At 44.3% G+C, this 26497-nt stretch overlaps 12 protein-coding genes across 12 annotated transcripts; all 12 read left to right on the forward strand.

The window, feature by feature from the left end:
- Positions 1-47: 47 nt before the first annotated feature.
- Positions 48-1520, forward strand: TbgDal_V5190 (hypothetical protein, conserved; the record flags this gene model as incomplete). Its single annotated transcript, XM_011775364.1, has 1 exon — positions 48-1520. One exon carries the CDS (start codon positions 48-50, stop codon positions 1518-1520), a length of 1473 nt encoding a protein of 490 aa, XP_011773666.1.
- Positions 1521-1772: 252 nt separating this feature from the next.
- On the forward strand, positions 1773-2252 carry TbgDal_V5200 (hypothetical protein, conserved; the record flags this gene model as incomplete). The annotated part of the gene is made up of 1 exon (XM_011775365.1): positions 1773-2252. One exon carries the CDS (start codon positions 1773-1775, stop codon positions 2250-2252), a length of 480 nt encoding a protein of 159 aa, XP_011773667.1.
- A 464-nt stretch (positions 2253-2716) lies between these two features.
- On the forward strand, positions 2717-3037 carry TbgDal_V5210 (conserved hypothetical protein, conserved; the record flags this gene model as incomplete). Its single annotated transcript, XM_011775366.1, has 1 exon — positions 2717-3037. The coding sequence occupies one exon, from the start codon at positions 2717-2719 to the stop codon at positions 3035-3037; it is 321 nt and encodes a 106-aa protein (XP_011773668.1).
- A 551-nt stretch (positions 3038-3588) lies between these two features.
- TbgDal_V5220 (RNA-binding protein, putative) lies at positions 3589-5151 on the forward strand (the record flags this gene model as incomplete). Its single annotated transcript, XM_011775367.1, has 1 exon — positions 3589-5151. The coding sequence occupies one exon, from the start codon at positions 3589-3591 to the stop codon at positions 5149-5151; it is 1563 nt and encodes a 520-aa protein (XP_011773669.1).
- Positions 5152-5407: 256 nt separating this feature from the next.
- Positions 5408-6891, forward strand: TbgDal_V5230 (meiotic recombination protein spo11, putative; the record flags this gene model as incomplete). The annotated part of the gene is made up of 2 exons (XM_011775368.1): positions 5408-6103; positions 6241-6891. 2 exons carry the CDS (start codon positions 5408-5410, stop codon positions 6889-6891), a joined length of 1347 nt encoding a protein of 448 aa, XP_011773670.1.
- A 1743-nt stretch (positions 6892-8634) lies between these two features.
- Positions 8635-9780, forward strand: TbgDal_V5240 (hypothetical protein, conserved; the record flags this gene model as incomplete). Its single annotated transcript, XM_011775369.1, has 1 exon — positions 8635-9780. One exon carries the CDS (start codon positions 8635-8637, stop codon positions 9778-9780), a length of 1146 nt encoding a protein of 381 aa, XP_011773671.1.
- A 1062-nt stretch (positions 9781-10842) lies between these two features.
- Positions 10843-12090, forward strand: TbgDal_V5250 (hypothetical protein, conserved; the record flags this gene model as incomplete). Its single annotated transcript, XM_011775370.1, has 1 exon — positions 10843-12090. The coding sequence occupies one exon, from the start codon at positions 10843-10845 to the stop codon at positions 12088-12090; it is 1248 nt and encodes a 415-aa protein (XP_011773672.1).
- Positions 12091-14022: 1932 nt separating this feature from the next.
- TbgDal_V5260 (hypothetical protein, conserved) lies at positions 14023-14814 on the forward strand (the record flags this gene model as incomplete). The annotated part of the gene is made up of 1 exon (XM_011775371.1): positions 14023-14814. The coding sequence occupies one exon, from the start codon at positions 14023-14025 to the stop codon at positions 14812-14814; it is 792 nt and encodes a 263-aa protein (XP_011773673.1).
- A 2381-nt stretch (positions 14815-17195) lies between these two features.
- On the forward strand, positions 17196-22070 carry TbgDal_V5270 (glutamine hydrolysing (not ammonia-dependent) carbomoyl phosphate synthase, putative; the record flags this gene model as incomplete). The annotated part of the gene is made up of 1 exon (XM_011775372.1): positions 17196-22070. The coding sequence occupies one exon, from the start codon at positions 17196-17198 to the stop codon at positions 22068-22070; it is 4875 nt and encodes a 1624-aa protein (XP_011773674.1).
- Positions 22071-22087: 17 nt separating this feature from the next.
- TbgDal_V5280 (hypothetical protein, unlikely) lies at positions 22088-22696 on the forward strand (the record flags this gene model as incomplete). Its single annotated transcript, XM_011775373.1, has 1 exon — positions 22088-22696. One exon carries the CDS (start codon positions 22088-22090, stop codon positions 22694-22696), a length of 609 nt encoding a protein of 202 aa, XP_011773675.1.
- Positions 22697-22956: 260 nt separating this feature from the next.
- Positions 22957-23409, forward strand: TbgDal_V5290 (hypothetical protein, unlikely; the record flags this gene model as incomplete). The annotated part of the gene is made up of 1 exon (XM_011775374.1): positions 22957-23409. One exon carries the CDS (start codon positions 22957-22959, stop codon positions 23407-23409), a length of 453 nt encoding a protein of 150 aa, XP_011773676.1.
- A 1166-nt stretch (positions 23410-24575) lies between these two features.
- TbgDal_V5300 (OMPDCase-OPRTase, putative) lies at positions 24576-25952 on the forward strand (the record flags this gene model as incomplete). The annotated part of the gene is made up of 1 exon (XM_011775375.1): positions 24576-25952. One exon carries the CDS (start codon positions 24576-24578, stop codon positions 25950-25952), a length of 1377 nt encoding a protein of 458 aa, XP_011773677.1.
- Between the last annotated feature and the right edge of the window lie 545 nt (positions 25953-26497).

The following is a 26497-nucleotide window of genomic DNA, read 5'->3' on the forward strand; positions in this document are numbered from 1 at the left end:
AAAAGCTCCAGCAGGAAAACCACCGCCTGAGGAGCCGTTTGCAAGAGATGACTACCAACGTGGCCGAAATGCAGGAAGCGGTGCAAACCGCGGAAGATTTGATGAAGGAGAAGGAGGTGGAGTCACAACGCCAGCAGCGTTGCATCGACGATGTACGACTGCAAGCTGAGCACGAGTGCGCGAAAGCACGCCAAGATTTGTCAAGAGCACTGGAAACGGAGGGAAATATGAAACGGGAGGTGAAGCAGATGCAACGGCAGCTCGCCGCCGCCCAAGAAGAGGTGGTTCAGCGTCAGCGCGAGGTTGCAACACTGGAAGAGACATTGAGACTCACGCAGAGCCGACTAAAGTTGGCTTCGAGCGAAAAGGAAGAGACACAGCAACAGCACGAGGTTCAGCGCATACAACTGCAGTTGCTCAGCAAGGAGAATGAGGACAAGATGCAAGAACTGGAGCGGTTACGGAGCAGAATGGTGCAATCTCTTCGGCAGGCCGCTGAAAACCACGCAGCGCACATGCGGATCGTAGAGGAGAAACACCGTGAAGCACTTGAGGGGCTTCGAATGCAACTGACCACTCAGGAACTCGAAACCCAAAAGTTACGTGCTCAGCTTGCACGTGTGGATACCAGTGGTGGGGGAAGCAAGTATGAAATTGCTACACGGACAACCACGGAACTTCTAGAGTCGCAAGCGCGGCAGGCGCAGGAGATTGAATTAAAGCGCCTTTACGCCGAACTCTCGGCTGTTCAAATTCAAAGAGATGACGCCCAGCTACGTTATGAACAACTATCGAGTAACCTACGGAGAGAGGAAGCAGAGCGTACGAGTGAGATGCAGAGGGGAATGCAGCAGCTGCGGAGCAAGTTACGTGAACTTGAGCAGCAGCATGAACAACTTGAGAAGGAACACGCACGTGTGAAGGAAGAGGTACGTGTGCTACGAGAGAAAAGCAAGAGCCATGCGGGTGATCTCCAGCGTGCACGGCAGGAAAGGGATCAATCAACAAAAAGGGCAGAGGAACTACGGCGTGCGCTCTCGTCAGCCGAGGAGGCGTGTGAGACAGCAAAGCGTGAAGGAAAAGAAGGGGTTGCACGGGAACGGCAGCGTATGGAGGAGCAATCACGGCGCAGTGAAGAAGTGTTACGTGAGTTGCAGATGTCAAAAGAACGGACGGTTGCGGCGATGAACGCGGTAGAACTGCAACGTGACGATGAGAGGCATAAGCTTGTAGCGGCAAACGAGCGACTAGAGGCGTTGCAGTTACGTCTGGATGCTCGTGAGCGTGAGACGGAAGTGCTGAACTCAAAATTAAGCCACATGCAGGAGGCGGTGCGGTTGAATCAGCAACAGGCGGTTGCGTGCGATGAGCGGGTTCAGCAGCTATTGGCACAGGATGAAGAGAAATCGAAGCAGTTAAGAGAGTTAAAGTTGTTGGTAGAGCGCCTCAAATTGGAAAGCGCTCGCGCAACGCGTGCACATGACCGACTCCTGGAAGAAGTGAATGTCCGACTCCATTAGTACTTTAGAAGTTAGTTTGACATATATATATATATATATATATATACGTATGTGTATGCGCATTTGATGTTGCTTGTTTGGGGAAGTGTTTGTTGTCCCCCATCATTATTTTTTCAAAAGTTTTATTTTTGCGTGTTTGCTGGTGTTTTGTGCGTGCACTGGGGCCAAGAAGACGATATGTTGTTATTTTGTTTGTGTTTGTGAACCTCCTCTTGCCAGACTACTGTTACGCCTAGAGAAAATTCATCAAAAATGGAGGACTCCTCAGTGAGTTCTTCACTGGGTTTAGGTTCTGTAGATGGTGGATGCGTGGGGGCACCTCTGGAATGCCGTATAACCGCAAAGCAGTGGAATGCGGTGGCGGTGTGGTCCTGGAATGCTCAAATGGATACATGTCCCATTTGTAAGGGTCCTGTTGCAGATATGTGTATTGAATGCCGAGGCAACGCAGGCAGTGCAAGGCGTCAAAATGCGGTTAGCCAGAACTACAACAACGATGAGGATGAAAACCGTAGTAACAAACGAAGTGAATTTGGTACCAGTAAAGTTCAGCAACCGCTGTCGTCGTCTTCATGCAGTGATAACGCAGCGGATGAGTGCCTTGTCGTGTGGGGCGCATGCGGGCACGTGTTTCATCATCACTGCATTTCAAGGTGGGCGCAGCAACGGCCGCTGTGTCCCATTTGTGGTTGTAAGTGGGCGGTGTCCAAAACCGCAAAGAATGATTACTAAGCATCTTGTTGCTGTACACATGTGATGAGTCGCATAATAAGTTAGTGGTGTCATTAACGTTGGCTATATACCCTGGTATATCATAATTTTTTACTCTGTTTCCACCATCACTTTACGGTTGCGTGTGTTTGGGCTTGCGACACCACCTACATATACTGATCAAGTGTTTTCGCTTCGGTTCTTTCAATTTTATTGTTAATGTACGTTAATTTCTCTTGGCAGCGTCAGCAAAGAAACGGATAGCGACCGCGGTAAGGCTTTCGAAAGTGTCGGTCAAGGTTAGTTAAGCACCACTGTATCGTTCAGTTGACGGTGCGTATTACATTATTTGGGCTTTGCTACAACCTGTCAGGTGCACAGCGCCTTTCTTCGTGTCGAAGCGAAGTTCCTTTTACAACCAGGATACGTGTGTGCGTGAAAGCGCGTTATTTATTTATTAATTTTTTATTTCTTTTAGGAGGCTAATGAGTAATACAAATTCGTCTGGGTGCATGGATGTAAGCATTCCTGTCACACTGAGGGGAGCCGTTCTTTTTTGCACGCACGAACATTCGGAACTGCAATCAATTTTGTGCCTTATTTGCAGGGCTCATCTCGCTGATCACTGCGTCCATTGTTCCACATCTTCTGGTTTCTCGCTTCCTACCTCAGACTGCCTGGTTGTGAAAGGGGAGTGCGGGCATAAATTTCACGCTCATTGCATAGGGGACTGGGGCGAGCAACATCAAGTTTGCCCAGCATGCCGTAAGCAATGGGTCGCTGCTGAACGTATTGCACGTTCGTAATCGACTCCTCTTTCAAATCCACGCCAGTTCTTTCCATGTCTTTCGGCAATAGTCACTGTAGAATGTAATTTGCTGGTGATGTTTCCCTCTTTTTTTTTTTCTCGTTAAGCTGCTCTATTTCTTTGCAATCTCAATGAATTTGTTTCTTCCTTTTGAATTTGCACTCGTCGAGTAATATGTTTCTCTTCTCTCGCTCTCTTGAGGAGTTTGGTTTATGCTGGAAGCCCATTCGACACACTTTGTTCTCTTTGCTATGTTAGTGTGTGTGTCAACCAAAAAAAATCATGAAAGTCTACGTTCGAGTGGATAGCAGTGGAAATGGTGTGGGAAAATTTACCAAAAAGAAAAGAGCGAGGGAATGCAAAAGTTTCTGAGGGGGATTTTTTTTTTTAAAAAAAAAGGGCACGCAATTGTCTTCACTGTAACTGTTGCAACATTTGTACCGTAAGTGGTGATTGGACAAAATGCTCTTCACGTTCTTTTCCTTCTCGCTCTTTCAAAAAAAAAAAAAATGATCGCTTTGTGTTGCTTCGCCTAAAGTGTTATAGTCAATGCCAAGTTCGTCGTTGTCGAGTCCCCATCCTCTCGTTACTGCAGCAATTCTTCTTGAAACGTCTCTGGGAGAACTTGTAGTTGATTTGTATGGCGCAGATTGTCCCGTAGCCACGGCGGAGCTCGTGAACTTGTGCCGCTGCAAGTACTTCAACGGCTGCATAGCTACCGAAGTAGTACCAGATAATGTCATGATATTGGCCCACCCAGTTGAGGAATTACGGCGGCAGACATTTGCTTCGCTTCTTGAAGCGAGTGGTCAATGTCATCAACTAGGGGGCGATACGGCATCAGATGGGCGTGCGGTGAAACAATTAATATATAATGAATGGAAACGGATGCGAAGGCACACCGCACAGTTAAGGCGCAACAGTGGTGCTAGCGGAAAAGCTGAAGCGGGCCGTTTGGAGTTTGTCCCCCAGTCAGCCTCGAATGCCGTTGGGGCGATACGCCGTAGTGGACTTTTATTACTGGAGGTTCCAAAAGTGGACGGTGGAGGCAGTAATGATGAAATTTCTCCAAAGATGCAACTACTTATTACCCTCAGCAACCGTCACCAAGACTATTTCGAAGATAACTTTATGGTGTTAGGTGAAGTGCGTGAAGGAAATAATGTCGTGGAGAAGATGCGTGTAGCACCACACAGACGGTTGACATCTGTGTCCGGAATCACGACCCGGCCGTCTCGACTTATACGAATTAGGCACATGACCGTCTTGCCCACGGCTGGGACTGATGCTTTTGCTGATATCTCGCACCGGGACAGGAGGAAGACAATGGAAGAAAATAATCTCTCTTCCCATCTGGCACAGGTTGGTTGCTTTCGTCATTGGGCAACGCTGGGGGCAGTGCAGGCAGCAAACAAAGGCCTCGTTTCGTTACTTAAAAGAGAAGCTTCCAAAAACACTGCCCGTAAAGGTAGGAAGGGTTCCAGCGATGAAACGGAGTCATTCAGTGGGTGTGAGTTTCTTGTTATTCCCGAAGACTCTGCACAAGGGGGCGCCCGCAATTTTCCCAACCATGATACGAACAATGGGGATGATTACGACATTTTGTCGGTGAAGTATAATCCACACTTTCATGGCGACTATCTTAGTTCTGACGATGATACTGACGGAGATGGCAATTTTGGGCCCCGTAAGGAGCGTGAGAAACGACAGCAGGAAAAAATGCGCCTCCATCAGGACAAGCTTAACGAAACTCGTGCACTCACGCTGAACCTACTTGATGGTATTGGGGATGCATCCGGTGAGCTGAAGCCGGAGGGAAACGTACTGTTTGTGTGCAGACTAAATCCACTAACAACGAGTGAAGGTTTGGAAATGTGTTTTTCTCAGTTTGGTAAGGTTAAGTCGGCGCAGGTGATACGGGACTCCAAGACGGGGGATTCATTATGCTATGGGTTCGTTGAATTTGCTGATGAAGAGACATGCTATAGGGCACATCAGAAGATGGACAACGCACTCATTGACGATCGGCGCATTCATGTGGATTTCTCTCAATCCGTTTCAAAACTATGGATGGAGAAGCAACGTGAATTGCGCAAGAGGGCGCGCCAATAAAGTTAAAATGATTCTCTTCCGTTAACTCATACCTTTGCAGCTGAATGAAAATGAGCAGTGAGAGAAGAGTAGCTTTGTTGCACTCGTTGGATATCCCATTCCCTTCATCGCGGTATTGTGATCATGATCGTTGTCCACGCTGGCGTTTCCAAGGATGTGACTTCATTCAGTCAATTTATTTCGTGCTCTCTCTCTTTCCTCCTCATTATGGTTGTAGTAGGGCACGTTTTCTCCCCTTCCCCTTCACGAATAAAACATGCACAGAGCCGCGTATGCGCTGGGGGGCTCATGTGCCAAAGAAACGGCTGCGGGTGCGGCAGGTGGTACCACCGCATTCAGCCGCAAGTCCCAGCGACGCCAAGTTTTAAAGGCACCCGCATTCGTAAGCAGCGATAACATCAGAACTAGCACATCAATCAGCCTTAGAGACGAAGCAGTGCGCCGCATGGAATCGTTTGTGTTGAACGTTATTTATGAAATTGTGACTTATCAAGGGATGAAATATGAGAGACAGCGAAAGGGAGATGCGCAACATCCAGCTGATGCCGCACTCCGATCCGAAGATGGGGACGATGCATGCGAGTTGAGATCCCCGGAGCGACAACCATCCGGTCCCAACCTCCTGACGGTATCGTCACAGCAACAACAATTGCCCCGACTGCGACTATTATGTCAACAGCTATTGGTTCTTCGTCACCTCTATGCTAATGTTCAACTTGGTGTTATATGCACGCAGCGGGACGTTTATTACCGGCTGGTTCGGTTTTTTCCGGATCAGGGCTGTGTCAACCGTGTCATTCCACAACTAGTCCAACAACTCGGTTTGCCTCGACAGCTGTTGGGTGTTGTTCCGGGAACACGCGGTTGTGTAGGCGGTTCATTAAGCTTCCACGGAATTGATTACGGCGGTACTCGTCTGAGGGTCTTCCATTACCTGTTCTACGGGAGGAACTAAGTGTTGTGTGGCGCCCGAAACATGAATGTGAGTCAACACCCGTCCATTCCCCTGAGGATATTGAAGGATTTGAACTTCACAACGACATACGCTACATTATTGTTGTGGAAAAGCATGCAGTGTTTTTTCGGCTGATGGAAGAAAAAATATTTGATCGGGTTTCGTGCGTTTTATTAACCTCCCATGGGTTTCCCACCGCTGCAGCTTTGACGCTGCTTTCAAATTTGCATCGGACGGCAACAGATGTTGGTGTACCTGTCGTCGCACTGGTTGACTATAACCCCAGTGGGCTTTCAATTCTCCAACAGTACAAACATGACACGGGACGGATTCAAGAAAACCGTTATGCTTCCGTTCACTCACTACGATGGTTAGGTTTGCGTGGATGCCACGTTTTGCATGATGGGAGTACTGAAGTAACGGATTCTCAATGTTTGTCATCAGGAATTCATGCGGGTGATGCGGTGGGTCATATACCGCGTGTTGCTCGCCTACCATTCCAGCCGTTTACTCAACGTGATGATGTTATGATTTCAAACATTATTGCAAGATGGGCCGCTATTTGGAAGGGATGTGACGATGGCGAAGATGCGCAGCGTGTGTGGTTTAGAGAAGCCCAAATAATGCAGACGTCACGTGTTAAGGTGGAGTTGGAGGCGATCTATGAGTGTAGTGCAAGTGGCCCATACGAACCTACGCAAAAAGGATTTTCCTCACAATCTTTACATAAAGGCAACTTCTCTACGTGGGTGTGTAGGGGATTATTTAGGCGGGACTACATTTAGCTCTGAGGAAATAAAATAATATATATATACGCATCACCTCTTGGACGCGGTGGAAGCTAAATGTTTTTCCCCTCCCACTCCTCCTTGCTGAAAATGCTTCTGTTGGAACCGTGTGGGCCATAGGGAACGGCCTGTGACGCTTTGCGTCCATCTCTTTTTTTTAAAAAAAAACATTGCTCGTATTGTTGTTCTCGTTTATTTATTTATTGTGTTTTATTTCGTTTGCTGTTCCTGCATGTGTGCAGTTTGTTCGTTACGTGTTTGGTTGTTTTATGACTCTCTAATATAGTTTTTTTTGCGCATGATTATATATTTTATTGTTCTTCTTTAGTAAGTAAATGCATATTCACATGCGTGTAAATAATTCACATAATTTATCTGACGTGTTGGTTTCAAGGCATTGTTGTCCCTTTCCGCCGTCGGTTCGCTCAATCTGTGCGACTCTTGTTCTGGTTATTATTTTTATTGTTATTATTATTATTGTTATTTTTTTTTTTTACGGTGGTGTGAATATTTTTCCTTATACTCGATACTTCGTTGCCCTCATGTGATGAGTTGTTGGCAGTGCTGCATCGGAAATTATTTTTATAGTGAGCACGTTCTCATTCCTTATGGGCTTTCATAGTGATTAAAAAAATAAAACGACAACTTAATGCCAGGAAGCGGCTGCACGTGATGTCAAAGGACTTCAAAGTTTTTGATGGAACTACGCAAATAACTTTAAAACAAAACATATAAAATAATTATATTGTCACTGGTTGGCTGAAATCGGAGTAGTGTAACCGTCATTTTGCCTTCAAACCCTTTCGTTACTTTATCAACCTCCCAATTCAGTATATGAAATTGATGTTTTTTTATTGCAACACATGACGTGATGTGTGATATGTACGGTGACAAGCTTGCCACGAAGTTAAACTTTGGCCATTTCACATGCACAGCCTGCGATTGCCTTGGAATTGCGATTGATACATATATATATATATATTTTATTTACTTATGTGTGTGGAAGGCATCGTGTTGTTTCGCTGGAGTGTTGTGGTTTTTGGTGCAAGTTGTGTTTCTCCTCCTCGGCACTAAAGTCGCCACCTTTTTTTTCTTGTGTTTCTCTGCTTTATTTTTTTTTTTTTGTATGAAGATATGGAGCTAAAACCTCTTAAGGAGTTACGATTATCACAGGGACAGTGTAAAATGAAGGTGTCGTTTGCTTTCCATTTATTAAACAGAAGAAATTATGTTTCCCACCCCCTTTTACCCATAGCATGGAGATACCGAGTAATGAATATTTCTCATCGACAAATCAGTGTAGCTCATACAAACAAAAAAAAAATGTGCCTTTCCTCAACAGACATTCGCGACTGAAATCGCGAATGTACAATTTGTTTATCCTTTTACAATTAGCAGAACAGCAGAAGACTTACAATGGGAAAAAGAAGAGATTCAGAGAAAGAGTACATATATCACTTATAGTTTCACTGAGATTTTCTTGAAGGTGTTGCAACAATATTAGCACTAGGGACCAGTTAAAAGTTCCTTTCTCGTTGAACCCTTTCGCTCTTAAATGCTAACATTATTATCTTCTCTCTTTTTTCTATTTTTTAAATTTTTGTTAGTTGCGTTGAGCTTAGTAGGAGTTCGTCGTTACACGGAGAGACGTGCGTTGCCATTTTTTTTTTTGTTTTGAAGAAATATAATTATTAAAAAAAAAATCTCGGGCACCTTTTGAAATAAACATCCGTTGGTACAATGAGACGGTTTGTGCCACATCACATGCTGGTTACACGGAGTTTATGGTACTCTGCTGTCTTTTTTCGAGGACGGAGAGAAATGTTAAAACCCCTGGCGATGTCATCAGAAACTCCCGCATGTGCTGTTGAGGAAGTTGCAACACATCCTCAAGTTTCAATTAATGAAAGTATTTGCAACTCACTTGACAACCTGCTCAGTGAAACCGCTTCCCAGCGTGCTGCGGTTACGAGGGTTGGATCTCTACCATCATACTACAAACCGATGAACCTTCGTGGTGTATTGTATGAAGGCGATGTGGCACAACAACTTGCGAATGCAGCGGAGTTACGAGGTTTCCGATCGCCTGTTTGGGCTACAAATGCATCATATATACGAGGGGGTTACACAGTGCTGGAATGTGAGGTTGGGGTTGAAGTGAGCACCTCGATGTTTAACGTGGTTCTTTACAACCTGCAGCAAACGAACTCTCCGGAGGCCGATTCGTGCGTTGCGCTTGCGTCGGTGAAGGCCACGCCACTCTGCGCAGCGGGGCGACCCTTCTCTCGAAGACTGCGGCTGGTGCTTATGAGTCACCCCTTCTATACACGATTCAAGTCACAATATTGGGTAACTGAAGAGGAAGCTGCAGCACTTGGAACAATGGTGATGACAAGTGAGCGGGGGCGTTGTGTTCCCGTGCCCTGTCCTCCTACAGTGACTGAAATGTCTTCCGCCACAAGCCGTGATCCTCGTGTTGAGGACAGCGACACTCCTCCAGGGGAATCTGCTGTTCCTTTGATGTTGTATAATGCGGAGCAATTGGAGAACCCCAATGCAGCAAGCAGTGAGACTTGTCCTCGAGTTGAATGCGTAAATGCCAATGGGAGGCGTTATAGCACTCTCTTGACTATTCACATGCGGCGGTATTGCCAACTGCACCAGTTGTGCACAGATCCCTTTGCAACATTTGTCACATGTGTCCGTCTCCGCTCTCTTGGAGGTGATATTGTACCTGGTGCCGGTGTTCCTCTTACTTTGGTTGTGAGAGATGAATTATTGACACTTTATCATGTGGATCAAACAACGATATCTAACACGTTATTTCGGCAGGCCTTGTCTGGCCAGCGGAAGTATATGGACCGGGTTTCTGTGATTCAAGTTTAGAGTTTGCACTTGGGTGTGTTATTTTTTTTTTGCCACCGTTACATGATCATTTCTTGCAGCAAACGTTTTCGGATATGTCCTCCTTTTTTTTTTTTGTCCCTTAATTTGGAATGGTTAGGACGGAAACAGCATATGGTTATAATTTATCACAGGTAATGTGTTTGTAACTTTGATGTCGCAGACTGTCACAATATGATACACAATTTCTTGTATTCGTATTTGTATGTGTTTTCGTGTTTCTTTCTTTCTTTGTTCGTGTGTTAAGGTGGTAAGGTGCCATGCAGCATTTGTGCGGCTCAACAACTTTAGTTTCATATTTACTTTCTTTCGACTGGGTGTTGTTACCTACTGATTATAGTTGTTTTTTAATTTTTGCTTTTTGTTGATTGCAATACTACTTTACATACTTTTTTTTTTAATTATCTGCATCTTCTTATTTTTGTGCTATTTTTTTTTTCTTTTGTTCCGTGCTTTTATGTTTATTCTGAGTGATGTATTTGTTCTGTTACTTCTTTTTCACTGTTTATTTTCTGTAACCTGTGCGGGTTGTGCTCCTTCACTGAAGTGGGCCTTACGTATGCACATTCTTATGGACATTTGCATTTGGGTTTGGCTATGAAGGCGGCTTGTTCTTACCTTATATTTTGATGAATCTGAGAGCATTTTTTTTTACTCTTGGAGGGACTATAATGTTATTTGCAGTTTTATGTAGTGGTGTTATTATAAATGGTGAGTTTTCTTTTTTTTTAAAAAAAACTATTCTTGTCGAAATATTTCTTATTTTGTATCTTTTTTTTTTTTAATGAGAGGATTTATAATATAATTCTATTTTGGGAGTGTAAAAAAAAAATAGGGTTATTTGTGTATGTTATTTATTTATTATTTATATTTGCAAGCTTTTCTCTTTGTTCACACCTTCACTGCTGTTGTTACTATTCTCCCTTTTTTAAAGTTTATTTTTTCTTTCTTTCTTTCTTTCTTTCTTTCTTTTTGTTTTTCTTTTCTATTTTTTTAGTGAGTGAAGTGACCTTTTGCCAGGACATACACTTTTTTTTTTTTGTCATGAGTGTATCTCGGACACAAGTTGTGCTCATCGGTGTTTCGGGGTGCAGCGCATCGGGAAAATCGCTTGTATCGTCACGATTAGCTGCCATGTTGGGTTCTCCATTATTTCCTGTTGCTATGGATTCGTTCTTTGATGAGGATGAATGTGAGCGATTGGGTGTATGGGAAGATCCCCGTTGCCTACGAGCTGCGGAATATACTCAATGCGTTGCTACAATTCGTGCATTAATTGAGCAATATGGCGTGGCAGCCGCACCACTGCATACCGTAAAGGATGCCGCACAGTTCCTTCGGTTTGAAGCAAGCTCAGCTGTGTCCCATCCTCCCATGCGCGAAAGCGCGGTCAGTTACACGGTTAAGTCCTATGGTGAGGCGTCGAAAAAGTGTGTTAGCGAAGCTAATAATATAGTCCTCTCTTCCCTCTGCATGAATGACGCGTGCGTCGCTGGTAACGCTGCAGATGGGACAGATGTGGCGTTGGAAAAGGTGTTTATTGTGTGTGAAGGGTTTTTAATTTTCGGTTATCCCGAATTATGCAACATGTTTGACTTCTTCGTTTTTGTTCACAGCGATAATGAAACAGCTTGCTTGCGTCGTTTCTTCCGCGGTTCGCGGCGGAAAAAGCGAAAACCACAAGGTGGCAATTGTGACCGTATCTTGCGCATGCGCACGTCCCGTGTTAACGCGGAACTCTGGAGTAGTGAAGGAGCTGCGGCAAATAAGACGCTTTCCCCTTCATTTTCATCCGTACTTCCGCATCTTAAATATATGCCACCGCAACCATCGTCTCCAAATGATTACCAGGGTTTCTGGCTTCAGAGCGAATACAAGGAATTACCGCCGCCGATGCCCTTTGGAATGAGTGGCTTAAAGGCTCCACCATATGACTGGCTGGAGGTGAAGGACTTGCCGTATGTTAAACAAATGCTTCATCAATGGGCAAATGCGTCCTGCGTGGATGATGTCGAGGGTGTCCTCGGGCGTTATTTCGAATTTCGGTACTGGTTCTACTACGAAGTATTGTTTTATCACTATCAGTTGCGTGGGATTAGTGAAGAAAATGTGACAACGGCTTGCCAGGCGAAAGGCACCACCAAAACCTCCCCATCCCAATCTGTGCTTCATATTAAAAATGACGCGAGCGTTTCGTGTGTTATGCTTGACAGTCAACTTTCAGCTTTAGCACGACAGGTTTCGGGAGATCTTATTAATGGGGAAGGAGAGGTAAGATTACTTTTGGGGTGAAATTAAGAAGAGGGAATACATGAGCGCATAAATGAGCGAATATTTATTTCTATATATATGTGACTTAATCAGTCATTAAAGTAGGAAACGGAATAGATGAAAGCAAAACTAGAGGGAAGGTGTAGCAGAAAAACGAAAAAAAAGAATAGGGGAAAACATTTTTTTTCTTTAGGAAAGGTTTATTTTCGTTTTCCTTGATTCCATTTTCTGTTTTTTTTTCTTTCCTCCTTCCTTCAGTTTAGTGCTGTTAAACAACCCAAGAAGTGAAGAAGAGGAAGGGGAGGGGGAGGCGGATGGGTGGTAACACCTGACTTTATGTGTAAAGCTACTGTTGTGTACGATTTGGCGAAGCGAGATGTGGGTAACACATTCATTTAATGTGATGCTTCGCTTTTACTCGATTTCTCAAGTTTGTGCCTCTCTTCTCCCTTCACTTTCCTTTACGTTCTTCTAATTCCTCTTTTTTTTTCTTCTTCTTCTTCTTTGAATATTCGCCTTCAAACGTGTTTTTTGAGGCGCTCTTTCTTCTTCCCTTTCTTGTCGCTAGCGGTTTCTCTTGTTCAACGTTCCCCCATAGTGTTCGTCTGTATTTTTCCCCCGCGTGTACGTGTTTATTTCGTGTTGTATTCATCAATCGGTGGGGCAGTTTATATTTCGTGTTACTCACTGATTTTTATTGTCATTTCTTTTTAGAGGAGCAGCGCAAGTGTAAGCACGTAGTTCTTTATGTCCTTCATTATCCCTTTCTTTTATGTTTTTTTTTTCCACTCTTTCTTTGTTTCGATTTTACGTCGTTGCGGCTGCGTTGTAAGTTGAGAGGTTAGGAGGAGATTAGGAAAGCTGTGTCCACTTTTACGGTATAATCTTGCCGTTGAATTTTCTTTTTTATTGTTGTTCTCTTCTTCTTCTACTCAGAAACTAAGGTTATATGAAATTCTTCTCGATGTAGTTCCCTTTACATTTCATTTTTTTTTTTTACTATTATTACTATTATTACCATTTATTTATTTCACTTCTCGGAGTTGTTATTGTTGGGTGCCTTTTTTGTTTTTTTTGTTTTTGCAGCGGTGCTCAGATTCGGCATGAAAGAAGCATGTGATGTGAAGAGGTGAAATGAACCGGAAGCTTAAAGGGAAAAAAGAAAAGAAAAAGAAATATCAGCATCTTGGTTAGAAGTATTTGTGTGTGCGTTTGCTTGCTTCTTTGTTTTCTTTTTTCTTTCTTTTTTTTTGTTTCACCAGCCTTCGTTTCTGTGCTTGAAGTTTTTTTTTTGTTATATCCGACGAAGGTAAAGTAGTGTCACTGATGCACATTTCCTTTGCTGATTGCTCTTCGGTTGCTCACAGCTTTCGCAAGGGTTCGGATGAATTCCTACCTTTTTATTTTTATTACGCCCCCTCTTTGAATTACACACTTTTTCGCTAATGCTCGCATTTTTCCAAATGGGGCGTCACAAATTTTACTCATGATCTTTTTTTTTTTTCGTTATTTCCTAAACCTCTCGTCACACCTTCTCTCCGTTTCTCTATTCTTCTTTTTTTAAAAAAAAATAATGTCTTTACGTTATTGCACCATTTAGTTTAGTGCGTTAGTTTCTGTTGTTGTTGTTGTTGTTGTTGTTTTTTCGTTGCTCCGCGGTTGTTTGCTCCCGCCTCTTTTTCACTTCCTTCACGACGTGTTGGAAACGCGGGAAGTCATTAAATTTAAAAAATAATCCTGTCGCACGAGGTTTTGGTTGTCGGTGAGACTTCCATTATTCTCTTAGGCTTCGTTTCACACATAAGAAAGCACAGAAGCAAATATTATATATATATATATATATATATTATATTTATTTATAAATACTGATCGATATTCCAATCCAAAGAGGAAGGAAAATATTACTCGCATCGAAAAGGTTGAAATAGAAAGGCACATAAATAAGCACAAAAGATGAAAGCAGAATCACCTCATTCGAACTATCAGCCACTTAACAGCGAGGAAGGAAGGTGGTTTCACCGGCTCCGAAACTTTATTATGGGAATAAACGTGTTTTTAATGGCATTTGCAGTTAGTGGACTTGTCGTTGGTTTCATAGAACTCGATGAAATCGACTCTGCCATCAGGGAAATATGTTCTCCTTGTCAACACGCTCACGTCATTTACATGTCGAGTTTTGGTGCCCTTTTGTTATTATCATTCCTGGGATTTGTTGCCCTTCATACGCGTAAGAGATGTTTGAGGATTTTGAACACTACGTGTTTGGTACTGGTGTTTATTCCATTAGTTTTCGGTTCAGTTTTATATGTTTTAATGAGCACGGAGCACATTAATATGCAATACGGGTGGAATTTGGTGGTTGCTGAGCGTAGTGACGACACGTGCAAGTTGGAGTTGCAATGGAAATGTTCTGGATGGAATAAACTATGTGCAACTCATTCCACTATTGGTTTGATAGATTTAAAACCGCTGGAGGGGACCGAAAAGGAAAATATCATTAATAACTTAAGTGTCGTTACGAATACCACGTCGTACTGCTCGGGGGCTGATGAAATATGTGCTTGTCCTATATGCACTGAAGATGACCAGAAATATATTGATAAGTTTGACCAAACGTGTGAAATGGTTGTTATGGGTGCACTGCGATCACACTTGATTGTATTTCTTTTTGTGTCGCTTTGCGTAGTAGTTTTAACGGGCGCCGGTATTGTGGTGTCTGTTGCATATCCTCATGCAGAGTGGTGAACCCTGAGAGTTCTCATCGCCAAAGCAGGATGGAAATTGGCGAGATTGTTTCGAGAGGCAGCAGGAAGGAAACAGTAATGTAAATGTGCACAATATTTATGCACACGCTTACTTTTCTTTTTTTTTCTTTTTTTTTTCTCTTTGTTGATGTTTTTGTTCTCAGGCTCAATTGTCCTGCCCTTTTCCTCTCTAATATCACTCTCCAAATTTATTTCTCCCTCCCCTCCCCCTTCCACACCGTATTAGTCGCATGCTTCTAACTTGTTATTAACGTGCGTGCACATGTGTGTCTCATGCAGATATGCGTATATGAGTAAATATTGGTCTGCACACATCCACGTGTATTTGTTCTTATGCATAATTATATATAATTAGAAGTCATATAATTATATATAATTATGTGGGCGTGTCACCGTGTGCTTGTTGTTTTTCCCATGTAATGACTGTGTGGACGCAACCGAACGTAGCATTTAAGGCTATATATTTTATTTTTATTTTTATTTTTGCAGAGTTAGAAAAGTCATCGAGTGTGTCTGGCAAGCGACTGTGGAAAAGGTACACATATGAGGGAGTAAAGAAAGAAGAAAGAGCGAACTTACTTTAAGCAGCAGTATTCTGAAAGGGGGAAAAAATTTAAAGGTATTTATTATGTTTTGTTTGTTTTCGATTTTGTTTTTTTTTTAAACTTTTTGGGTGTTACTTCCGCTCCTTCGAGATGTGTAAAAGCGAAGGAAGCGGGGGGAAAAAAGGTGGTGGTGGCGATATTCATTCGAAGTAAAAGGTGGAAGAAAATGTTTTGTTTTTGCACATTTTAAAAAGAATAATGGATGTAAGTTAGAAAGGATGGGATCGTATAAAATGGAAATTTAAAAAAAAATCCATACGGAGTTAAACCTAATTAGCCCTCTATACACACAAATAAACGAAGAATAAAAACAAAACAAAACAAGCAGATGCATTTAGTATATGTATACAAATAGTATTTTTGATATATTGCGTGTAATTTGGTATGGATTCTGTATTCCATTGGTTTGGTATAAGCACATGCCAGTAAAAAAAATAACTGACTACTGAAATCTCGTCTCTCGTATCTCTTTCCCCCTTCCTTCCTTCCTTCCTTTTTCTCCGCGGGGTTTTCTTTTTGTTCTTTCCGTAATTTTTTCTTCTCATTATCCCTTTCGGTCGTACAGATAATGTCTTTTGTTGTTGTTATTGTTATTATTATTATTGTTCGCTATTTGTGTTTGTGTCCCCATTTGTACTCATTTCTTCCTTTGATCTCGTGTCATGCACTCATCATTTCTATTTTATTTTATTTTTTTTTTTAATCTCCACCTTATTTATTATTACTCCCTTACTCTTCCTTTTATTCCTTTTTGTTACTAAGGCTCAAGCAATCGCTTACTACAGGGGAATAAACGAAAGGGAGTGTCGCGAAGGGAAAACAAAAGTAAATTCTTTTTTTTAAAAAAGAAGAAAAAGGGAATAAAAGTGAGAAGTTTTTTAAAAAAAAAGGAGGCACGTTGGGTTGCGAAGGAATAATAAGTGTAGGTAATATATATTTACTTCTGTAAGTACATAAGTTTTCATTTTTGTTTTTTTTTGTTGTTGTTGGTATCTGTGTGTTTGCGTGTTCTCTCTAAGTTTGTTTACACGACTTCTTTCCGAGTAAGAAACATATCATACCTATACACACCTACGCTAAGAAGTAAAGAAAGAAAGGAAAAAAAAAAAGTAAAAAGTTTAATAAAAGGGGAAAGTCGAAGACACGGGACTGGAGAAGGTTTTCACCGTCATTATTGCGTAAGGAAAACGAAGTCGAATACAGAACAAGAAAAAAAAACAAAAGAGAAAAGTAGAGATTTTTTCTTTTGTTTTCTTGATTTCCGTATATCGGCAAGTAGACAACAGGAAGCACATTACAAAGAAGTAAGTGAATAGGGTGAATAAATAAAGTCAAGTCCGAAGAGCGCGTTCGTCTACACCCCAGTTCCGATACTATTTTCCCCTAAGCAATCACACATTTTGTAAACCTTTTTTTTCCCTCCTTGAGTGGAATCCAAAAAAAAAAAAAAGCACAAGTGGGAGGCACCAGGCCGAGAGGAAACACGCAAGGAATCGAACGAGTGACACAAAAAGTTGTTGTTGTTGTTGTTTTGGTCCACCGCACGCGTGACTAAACCCTCATCGCAACCCTGAGGGTGTCGGCATTTCCCGTGAGTTCAAGGCGTTGTTTTTTTTTTTTGGGGGGGGTGTTGTACAGTTACACTCACTGTAGTAAGTTCAGCATTACTGACACAATATAATCACTAATAATATTATCAGCGACAGAAGAAACCCATTAGTGCGGCGGAACACTCCTCCGCCACCACATAACAGAGATGAAAATAGGAACAAAAGCTGAGCTCATTTTGCACGGGGGCGAATGTTTTAGCGGAGTTTCATTTGGTTATGAAGAAAGCGTTGCGGGAGAGGTTGTTTTTACCACAGGAATGGTTGGTTATCCTGAAAGTCTTACGGACCCTTCGTATCACGGTCAGATATTAGTGCTTACCGCACCCATGGTCGGAAATTATGGAATCCCTCCACTGGAGACGGATCCTTTTGGAGTAACAAAATACTTCGAGAGCATGAATGGGGAGATTCGTGTGAGTGCGCTCGTCGTTTGCGAATGTTGTGAAGAACCTTCGCATTGGCAGATGTATGAGACACTTGGTGCATGGCTAAAGCGAAATAAGGTACCAGGAATCATGATGGTGGACACTCGCAGTGTTGTACTGAGGCTTCGGGAAATGGGTACAGCTCTGGGAAAGGTTGTTATCAACGGCGCTGATGTGCCTTTTGTGGATCCTAATACACGCAACTTGGTAGAAGAAGTGAGCACAACAGCCCCTCAGTCCTATGGGCATGGTACATTGAGGATCCTCGTTATTGATATGGGTGTAAAATTAAATTCGTTGAGGTGCTTACTGCGGTATGATGTCACACTTACTGTTGTGCCACATGATTGGGATATAACGAAGGAAACATATGATGGCTTATTTATTTCTAACGGACCAGGTAATCCTCAACTGTGTACCAAAACGATTGAAAATGTACGATGGGCTCTCACTCAAGAAAAACCGATATTCGGTGTTTGCATGGGTAATCACATGTTGGCCCTCGCAGCAGGAGGAACGACGTACAAGATGAAGTTTGGTCACCGAGGTCAGAACCAGCCATCGACATCGAATCAAGATGGACGTGTAGTAATTACAACGCAAAATCACGGGTTTGCCGTAGATTTCAAATCCTTGCCGCAGGGCGATTGGGAAGAGTACTTCTTTAACCCCAATGATCAATGTAATGAAGGGTTACGGCACCGCACGAAGCCCTTTTCATCAGTTCAGTTTCACCCTGAGGGTTGCTGCGGTCCACAGGACACCGAGTACCTTTTCGGAGAGTTTATTGACCAGGTGAAGCGTTCAAAAACGAAGTTGGCAGCACAGTTTAAACCCCGCAAGGTTTTGGTATTGGGTGCTGGCGGCATTGTTATTGCCCAAGCTGGCGAATTCGACTACAGCGGCTCCCAGTGCTTAAAGGCTCTGAGAGAGGAAGGTGTGAAGTCTATACTGGTTAATCCCAACATTGCCACTGTGCAGACAGATGATGAAATGGCTGACCAAGTGTATTTTGTACCCGTCACTCCTGAAGCTGTGGAACGAGTGATTGAGAAGGAGCGTCCAGATGGTATTATGCTCGGATGGGGCGGGCAAACAGCACTCAACTGTGGGTTACAGTTGGACAAACTTGGTGTCCTCAAAAAGTACAATGTGCAGGTTCTTGGAACAGCTATATCTACAATCACTGTGACCGAGGATAGGGAGCTCTTCCGCAACGCGCTTTTGCAGATAAATGAGCCTGTGGCAAAGTCCGTAGCAGTGACCAGTGTGGCGGAGGCATTAAAAGCAGCGGCAGACATCGGATTTCCAATGATGGTGCGAGCGGCTTTTTGCCTCGGTGGTCAGGGTAGCGGTATTGTAAATAGTGAAGAGGAACTGAGTAATAAAGTTGAGGTTGCCCTTACTGTGGCACCTCAAGTCTTACTTGAGGAAAGCGTTGCTGGTTGGAAGGAGATCGAGTACGAAATTGTCCGTGATATCCATGATAATTGCATTACGGTGTGCAACATGGAGAATTTTGACCCCATGGGCGTCCACACAGGGGAGTCCATTGTTGTGGCCCCGTCTCAAACTTTGACAAACGAGGAATATCACATGTTGCGTACCGCAGCGATCAAAATCATCCGTCACCTTGGCGTGGTGGGCGAGTGCAACATTCAATACGGTTTGGAACCCCACTCGCGTCGTTACGTTGTTATTGAGGTGAACGCCCGCCTCTCACGTTCCTCCGCACTTGCGTCTAAGGCCACGGGTTATCCACTCGCACACGTGGCAACCAAAATAGCCCTTGGTAAGGGTCTGTTTGAAATTAAGAATGGTGTTACAAAAACAACGATGGCTTGCTTTGAACCCAGTCTTGATTACGTCACCGTCAAGGCTCCCCGTTGGGATGTGGCAAAGTTCAATATGGTGAGTCAAGAGATCGGGTCCATGATGAAGAGTGTTGGTGAAGTAATGGCCATCGGTCGTACATTTGAGGAGGCCGTGCAGAAGGCACTGCGAATGGTGGATCCATCGAATAACGGCTTTGACACTCCCAAAAGGCTTGCTGAAATGGGTGACAAGTGGGACTACATGCGGGCGCTGCGCGTTCCTACGCCAGATCGCATCTTTGCGATTTGCCGTGCCTTGAAGGAAGGCATCACAGTGGATGAAATACATCGGTTAACTCGCATCGACAAATTTTTCCTCAACAAGTTACAACTCCTGATCAAGATGCAGAGGGAACTGACCACGCTATACAGGGGTAAACTGGACACAATCACATATGACCACCTCCTTGCTATGAAAGCGCACGGTTTCAGCGACGCGCAGATTGCTGAGTACCTCCAGTGCACAGCTGACGATGTACGGAAACGGCGCTACAAGTTGAACATTACCCCCAAGGTGAAGCAAATCGATACAGTCGCTGGCGAATACCCCGCCGCGCAGTGTTGCTATTTATACACCACCTACAACGCACAACACGATGATGTCGAATTCAACGATCGTATGTACGCCGTGCTTGGTTGTGGTGTGTACCGGATTGGCAGCAGCGTGGAGTTTGACTACGGTGGTGTCTTAGTCGCTCGTGAGCTCCGTCGACTCGGTAACAAAGTGATTTTGATTAATTATAACCCCGAAACAGTGTCCACAGATTATGATGAATGTGACCGCTTGTACTTTGAAGAGGTGTCAGAGGAGACAGTGCTCGACATCCTGCTCAAAGAAAAGATTAGCGGTGTTATCATATCACTGGGTGGACAAATTGTCCAGAATATGGCCCTTCGATTGAAAGAGCATGGGCTGCCGATCCTTGGGACAGATCCTGTAAACGTTGATAAGGCAGAAGATCGCAACAAATTCTCGAAAATGTGCGATCAACTGGGTGTACCGCAGCCCGAATGGATTTTGTCAACAAGTGTTCAAGATGTTCACGCGTTCTGCCAGCGCGTCGGTTTCCCGACACTTGTGCGACCAAGCTATGTGTTGAGCGGCTCTGCTATGGCTGTCATATCGTCTCCGGAAGATATTGACCGCTACCTCACTAAGGCTTCGTTGGTTTCTGGTACTCATCCTGTTGTGGTGAGCAAGTACTACGAAGGTGCAATGGAATACGACGTTGATATCGTTGCCCATCACGGCCGTGTGCTCTGTTACGCGATTTGCGAGCATTTGGAAAATGCTGGTGTACACTCAGGAGATGCCACGATGTTCCTTCCTCCACAGCACACCAAAAAGGAGGTCATGAAACGCATATACGAAGCGGCCACACAAATTGCCGGAGAGTTGGATGTTGTCGGGCCCATGAACGTTCAGTTCTTGCTCACTAAGGACGAGCAGCTGCGCGTGATTGAGGCGAACATCCGCAGCTCACGTTCCGTGCCGTTTGTTTCCAAGACGCTTGGCATATCGTTCCCAGCCGTCATGGTTTCCGCGCTTCTATCGCGTCCCGACTCCGAACTTGTGCCAATCCGTCGTGCTAAGATGACTCACATTGGTTGTAAGGCTCCTATGTTCTCATTCAACCGACTCGCTGGCGCTGACCCTATCCTCGGTGTGGAGATGGCATCCACGGGTGAAATTGGCGTATTTGGCTGTGACAAACGAGAGGTGTTTCGTAAAGCAATGCTTTGCCAGAATTTCCGGTACCCGACAAAAGGTGTTTTTATCAGCTCTGATGTGGACGCAGTCACTGAGGAGCTCCTCCCCCACCTCGACAAGATTTCAAAGACGTTACCACTTTTTGCATCAACACACACCGGTGCTGTGCTCACCAAGCACGGCATTCCGCACACTGTCTTAACTCAAAGGCATGAGGATGGTGACAATCCCACATACGAAGTGGAGCTCGCGGCGAGGCGATTTGACCTCGTTATTCAGCTACGGAATAAAAGGAAAGATTTCATTCTGCGAAACTGCACGCGCGAAAATGCACCACCAGACTACTGGGTCCGACGCCTTGCTGTTGACTACAACGTAGCACTCCTTACCGAGCCCAACGTTGTGAAGATGTTCTGCGAAACCCTTGACATCATTGGTGATATCGAGATCGAACCATTCCGCTACTACGTACCTCGCGTATATCACAAAATAGAGAGCAACAACTGCACTATGCTGCGCCACCACAAGGTTGGTCTCTGTATTAATCCTACGATGGATAGCAAGGTCCTCGCCATACGTATGCGCGAAGAGAAAATCGATCTCACATGCTTCCACGCGTCTCTCGGTGGATCGGTCACGAGCAGCGAGGCCTTTGCTGAGGAGTTCCGGTCACTTAAGGTTCCCGTGGAAGTTGTAGATCTCCGTAACGAAATGGCAGAACTCGCCTTCGATATGGTGATGGCTCTCATCGCAGAAGAAGATAACAGGTGGCACTTGCCAGCGCTGGCTGAACACGTCATTGGTGTGCACCTCCTCACTGCGATGCAGGAGCGAGGTGTTACTGTTGTTGCACAGTGCTCATCACAAGGGAGGAAGGGAATGAATTTTGAACGCTATGCCCGCATGCTTCAGCCGAAGATGGGTGTTTATAGCCCGTGGCGAGACCAACGTATGCTAAGTGATTTCCCTACAGAGGCTGAAAAAATCAATTTTCTTAAAAACATGAGGTAAAGGTTCAATCAGCAGCGATGGAGACACACAGTAGTATCTGTGGCATTACATGTGGATTGGGCGGCGAAGTCGCAACGCCTACACCACGGATGGTTCTCCCTGCGTCTAAATGTCCCGCCACACCCGAGTTTTGCTCTATTGCATTCCGTGCGGCACGCTGCGTCCGCATCAACGACGTCGATGTCACACCGGTTCAGGCCCTGCAGCTGGCGAACGAGATTGCCGGTCGCAATGGTGTCGGTCTTGAACACACTCAAAACAATGAGATGTGCGAGGCGCCAGGTATGACACTACTTTCCAAGGCTCTACACTTTATCTATGACGTGTGTTTCGATCGCGGTAACACTGATGCCTTCCGTATGTACTCCCGGCATGTGTCATCCATGCTTTCCTCACGCGGTTTCGTTGAGCGCCAAACACTATCTTCATTGGAGGCTATCCGTCATTTAACAGCGGATGTGGACGGTGTGGTGGATGTGGAAGTGAACCGAGGTGAAGTGATATTCCTAAAGGTATCGCACGTCTCACGGCCCGTAAAGCTTCGACTGACCAAAATCATGACTGACGAAGAGCTCGAGGAGGTGTTCCAACCCGGTGACGGCACGTTCGGTGATGTACAATGGTAGGCCGCTGACTAAAAATACGTATGCGTTTGAGTGTAGTGAATGTGAGTTGACGTAACTTCCTTAGAAAACTTATTTTAGTTAACGCCCCTCTTGACGAGATACTGAATGTGCCTGAAGTGGAAAGTGAAAGCGGGGAGCGGTGTGGATGTATTTCACTTATGCTTCCAATTTTCCCGTTTCAACATGATACTGCAAGGATATGAAGGGAAAGGGACGTTAAGGAAGCAACCGAGGTCAGAACATTTCTTACTGCTAGTGGGATGGTCCCACAAATCAACAGCATGGGCGCCGGAATTGAGTGGTCATTTTCACGATACTGTTTACCACATTCTCCGTTCTGTCAATTGTGCCTACACAAATTTATTTTATCCCGTTTCCATTCTTGCACCTTCTCCGTTTTTTGGTTTCATTTTTCATTTTTAGTTATGCCGTTTCTCCACCCATTTTATTTTGTTTGGCCCCTCTCTTTCTTCCCCTGTCCCTCTCCTCCCCCCTCCCCCTCTTTCCTCTTTTTTTCTCTTTACTACGGTCAGGTTGAGGTTTCTGAAAGGAGGGAGGGTAAGGGACAGGGGAGGGATGTAAGCGTCACGAGGGTACTGAATTCAAAACGGAAGCAACGTTTAAAAAATAAACACACACAAACGTTCGTTGATAACGCTATTGCCGGTATATTTTTGTTAAGGAATCAAACAAGAGAGAGGGAGAGGAAATGATAGCATGCGACGGTATCTAACTTTACTTCCCTCATCGATATATGGTAATTCCCTTCCCTGAAAACGAATCGAGGGCAAGCGCGGCATTAAAAATTCCCCCACCGTGTTTTTTTTTTTCATTTGTGTTACTAAACTTCTCAAATGAATCATGAGAAGTAAAAAGGAAGGAAGGGGGGGGTGGGGGGTAAAGTCATTGTTTTATGTGTATGCGCCTCCGTGTGTTGCGGAACCCTGCAAAAGGAGAAGGAACCGTACCGCAGAGTCGGTGTAAATTTACCCTGAAGTCACGTAGACGAGTAAATGGCGGTTACTAATAAGTAATATAATTAATTTAACTGCACAGTATAGATAAGAGGACGGGTTGGGCGTGAAGAAAAAAAAATGAGAACAGTCACAATGGAGAAAAGGGGAGGGTAAGCTGACTTTTTCGACGTGTCAAAAAATTAGTATAATGATCGATTCTTTCTTTGTTTCTCTCCTTCTTTTTGTTTTTTTCTCTTCTTCACGCGCTCTCTTTCTCTTTATTTTTACCGTCTTTGACCCCTTTTCCCCCCTCCTCGTTTGGCCGTGGCTGCGATAACTGATTTCACTTCAACTCCCTAAAGGAATATAGTGGAAGCAAAGATTTGGGAGCGTGACTAGAAATGTTTTGTGCACAGCCCTCCCACATGGCGAATAATTGTAGCGGCAGTTTCTAACGGTTATATGTTTAACTGCATTATGCCCCTCTCTCACTTGGCGCTATCTCTGTGTTACAACATGCGTTTGATCTATCAGTTTATTATATTGTTTTCCCTCAAACACATGCGAAGCGAGTAAGAGTTGAAAATGTTACGGCAAAGGCCAATGGGCACTGGTAGAAGGCAACGGATCGCGGTTATGAGAGTTCTTGTGTATATGTTTATGTGGGGGTGGGGGTGGAAGTTGTGGTAGTGTCATCTCGTGTACATTGTTAAACTCGCTTCAACCTTGTTTCTTTTTTCCTTTTCTTCTTCTTAGCTATCTGATTGGGTTTTCATACTAAGTTGGATCCGCTGCTTGACTTGTATATATAAAGCAGCAGTATTCTAGGTAAAGAAGACCAAATAAAAAAGAAAGAGATAAGTATAAATTGAAGACACATATATACAAACCAACAAGTGTTGTGAAAGGCAAACAGTTACAAAATGTCCTCTACTTTCTTTGATATGCTTAACAAACGGGCGAAAACCACGTTGCTCTGTATAGGCTTAGACCCACGGGCTGACACTGCAGCGGCAGCAGTTCTCGAGTGCAAGCGGATTATTGACACCACATCCAACTATGCGGCGGCATATAAGCCGAACGCAGCCTTTTTTGAGTGTTTTGGAGCAGCCGGTTGGTCGGCACTCGAAGAAGTGATCGCTCACATTCCTCAGGACATTCCCGTTTTGTTGGATGCGAAGCGTGGTGATATCGCTGACACGGCAGAGGCATATGCGAAATCTGCCTTCCAACGCCTCAAGGTACACGCCATAACTGCTTCACCATACATGGGGGGTGATTCCCTGCAACCCTTTCTGAAGTACTCATCGAAGGGAGTATTTGTTTTGTGTAAAACCTCCAACAAGGGTTCCAGTGAGCTTCAATGCCTACAAACAAATGGGCAGTCTCTATATGAAACCATTGCCGAACGTGCTGAGAGAGTTTGGAATTACAACCGTAATGTCGGTTTGGTTGTTGGTGCCACGGACCCTGTTGCCCTCTCCCGCGCACGAGCATGTGCCCCCACATTGTGGATTTTGGTTCCTGGTGTTGGAGCACAAGGCGGCGACCTGAAGGCAGCACTGCAAGCTGGGCTGCGTACGGACGGGAGCGGTCTGCTAATTAATGTCTCACGTGCAGTAACCCAAGCGAAAGATCCGCGCGCGGTGGCACAAAAGCTCTGCGAGGATATTAACCGTATCCGGCTGCGCACAAACAACGTGTCGGAAATGGCAGGCGCACTTGTGGCATCGCAATGTGTACGCTTTGGTAAGTTCACTCTGAAGTCAGGGAAAACATCGCCCATTTACATTGATCTGCGCCGTCTCGTAACACATCCGTTGATAATGCGTTTGGTGGCCCGTCACTACGCGCGTATATTAACCACTATGCAGTTTGACCGCATTGTGGGTTTGCCCTACGCTGCGCTCCCTATTGCGACCGCCATTTCACTTGAGATGAATGTTCCTCTTATCTACCCACGCCGGGAGAGGAAAGATTATGGTACGAAGGGTCTCATTGAGGGAGATTTTCAGAAAGGCGACCGTGTCGTAATTGTTGACGACCTCGTGACAACAGGTGAGACAAAAGTAGAGGCTATTGAGAAGCTGAAGGCAGCCGGGCTTCATATTGTTTCCATAGTTGTGCTCATTGACCGAGAGATGGGCGCCAAAAAGTTCCTCGGTAGTCTTGGTTATGAGTTCCATGCAGTTGCCACACTTTCTCAATTACTCCCGCTTTGGTTACAGCAAGGTGCCATTACGGATAAGCAGATGCGAGAAGTCACCGCCTTCATGTTGGAATCCACTAGCAAGCTGTAAGTGGGTCGGAGCTCTATGTTTAAGCTATTGCGGACGTACACACATGTTTTCGTTGCAAATTATTTTCGCATCTACTTCAGATCGTAAGCGTGGGGAGTAATAATAATGCTCCCTCCCATGAATTTAAGCAGTTTGGTGAATGAACAATTCGCTTTAAATTGATGGACCATGAAATGCACTTTTACGGTCGCAGCGTTTAACTAAGTGGCGAAGGCAAGTTTTTAATAATAATAATAATAATAATAATAAAGCAAATAGTAAACTATATGAGACAGCAATGGGGTTTGGGAGGGAAGGTTTAATCGCTTCAAAGGCATTTGTGTGTATTTGAGGAGGTGATAGCGAAGTTGAGGGGTTCTAATAACTGTAGAGCAGCAATAAAAAAGAGCTAGCAGTTGATCAATTTGCTGTGGTGCCCTCTGCATTGAAGGGTTTCTGGGATGTATGAAGTTCCATCACTCGGAGCCATCACCTTTCCCTCATTTCTCGTTTACATCCTTTACATGTTGGGTGGTGGCATTAATTCTTCACTTAACAAATAAACA

Source organism: Trypanosoma brucei, chromosome 5, assembly GCF_000210295.1.
Source record: "Trypanosoma brucei gambiense DAL972 chromosome 5, complete sequence".
Classification (NCBI taxonomy): Eukaryota; Euglenozoa; class Kinetoplastea; order Trypanosomatida; family Trypanosomatidae; genus Trypanosoma; species Trypanosoma brucei.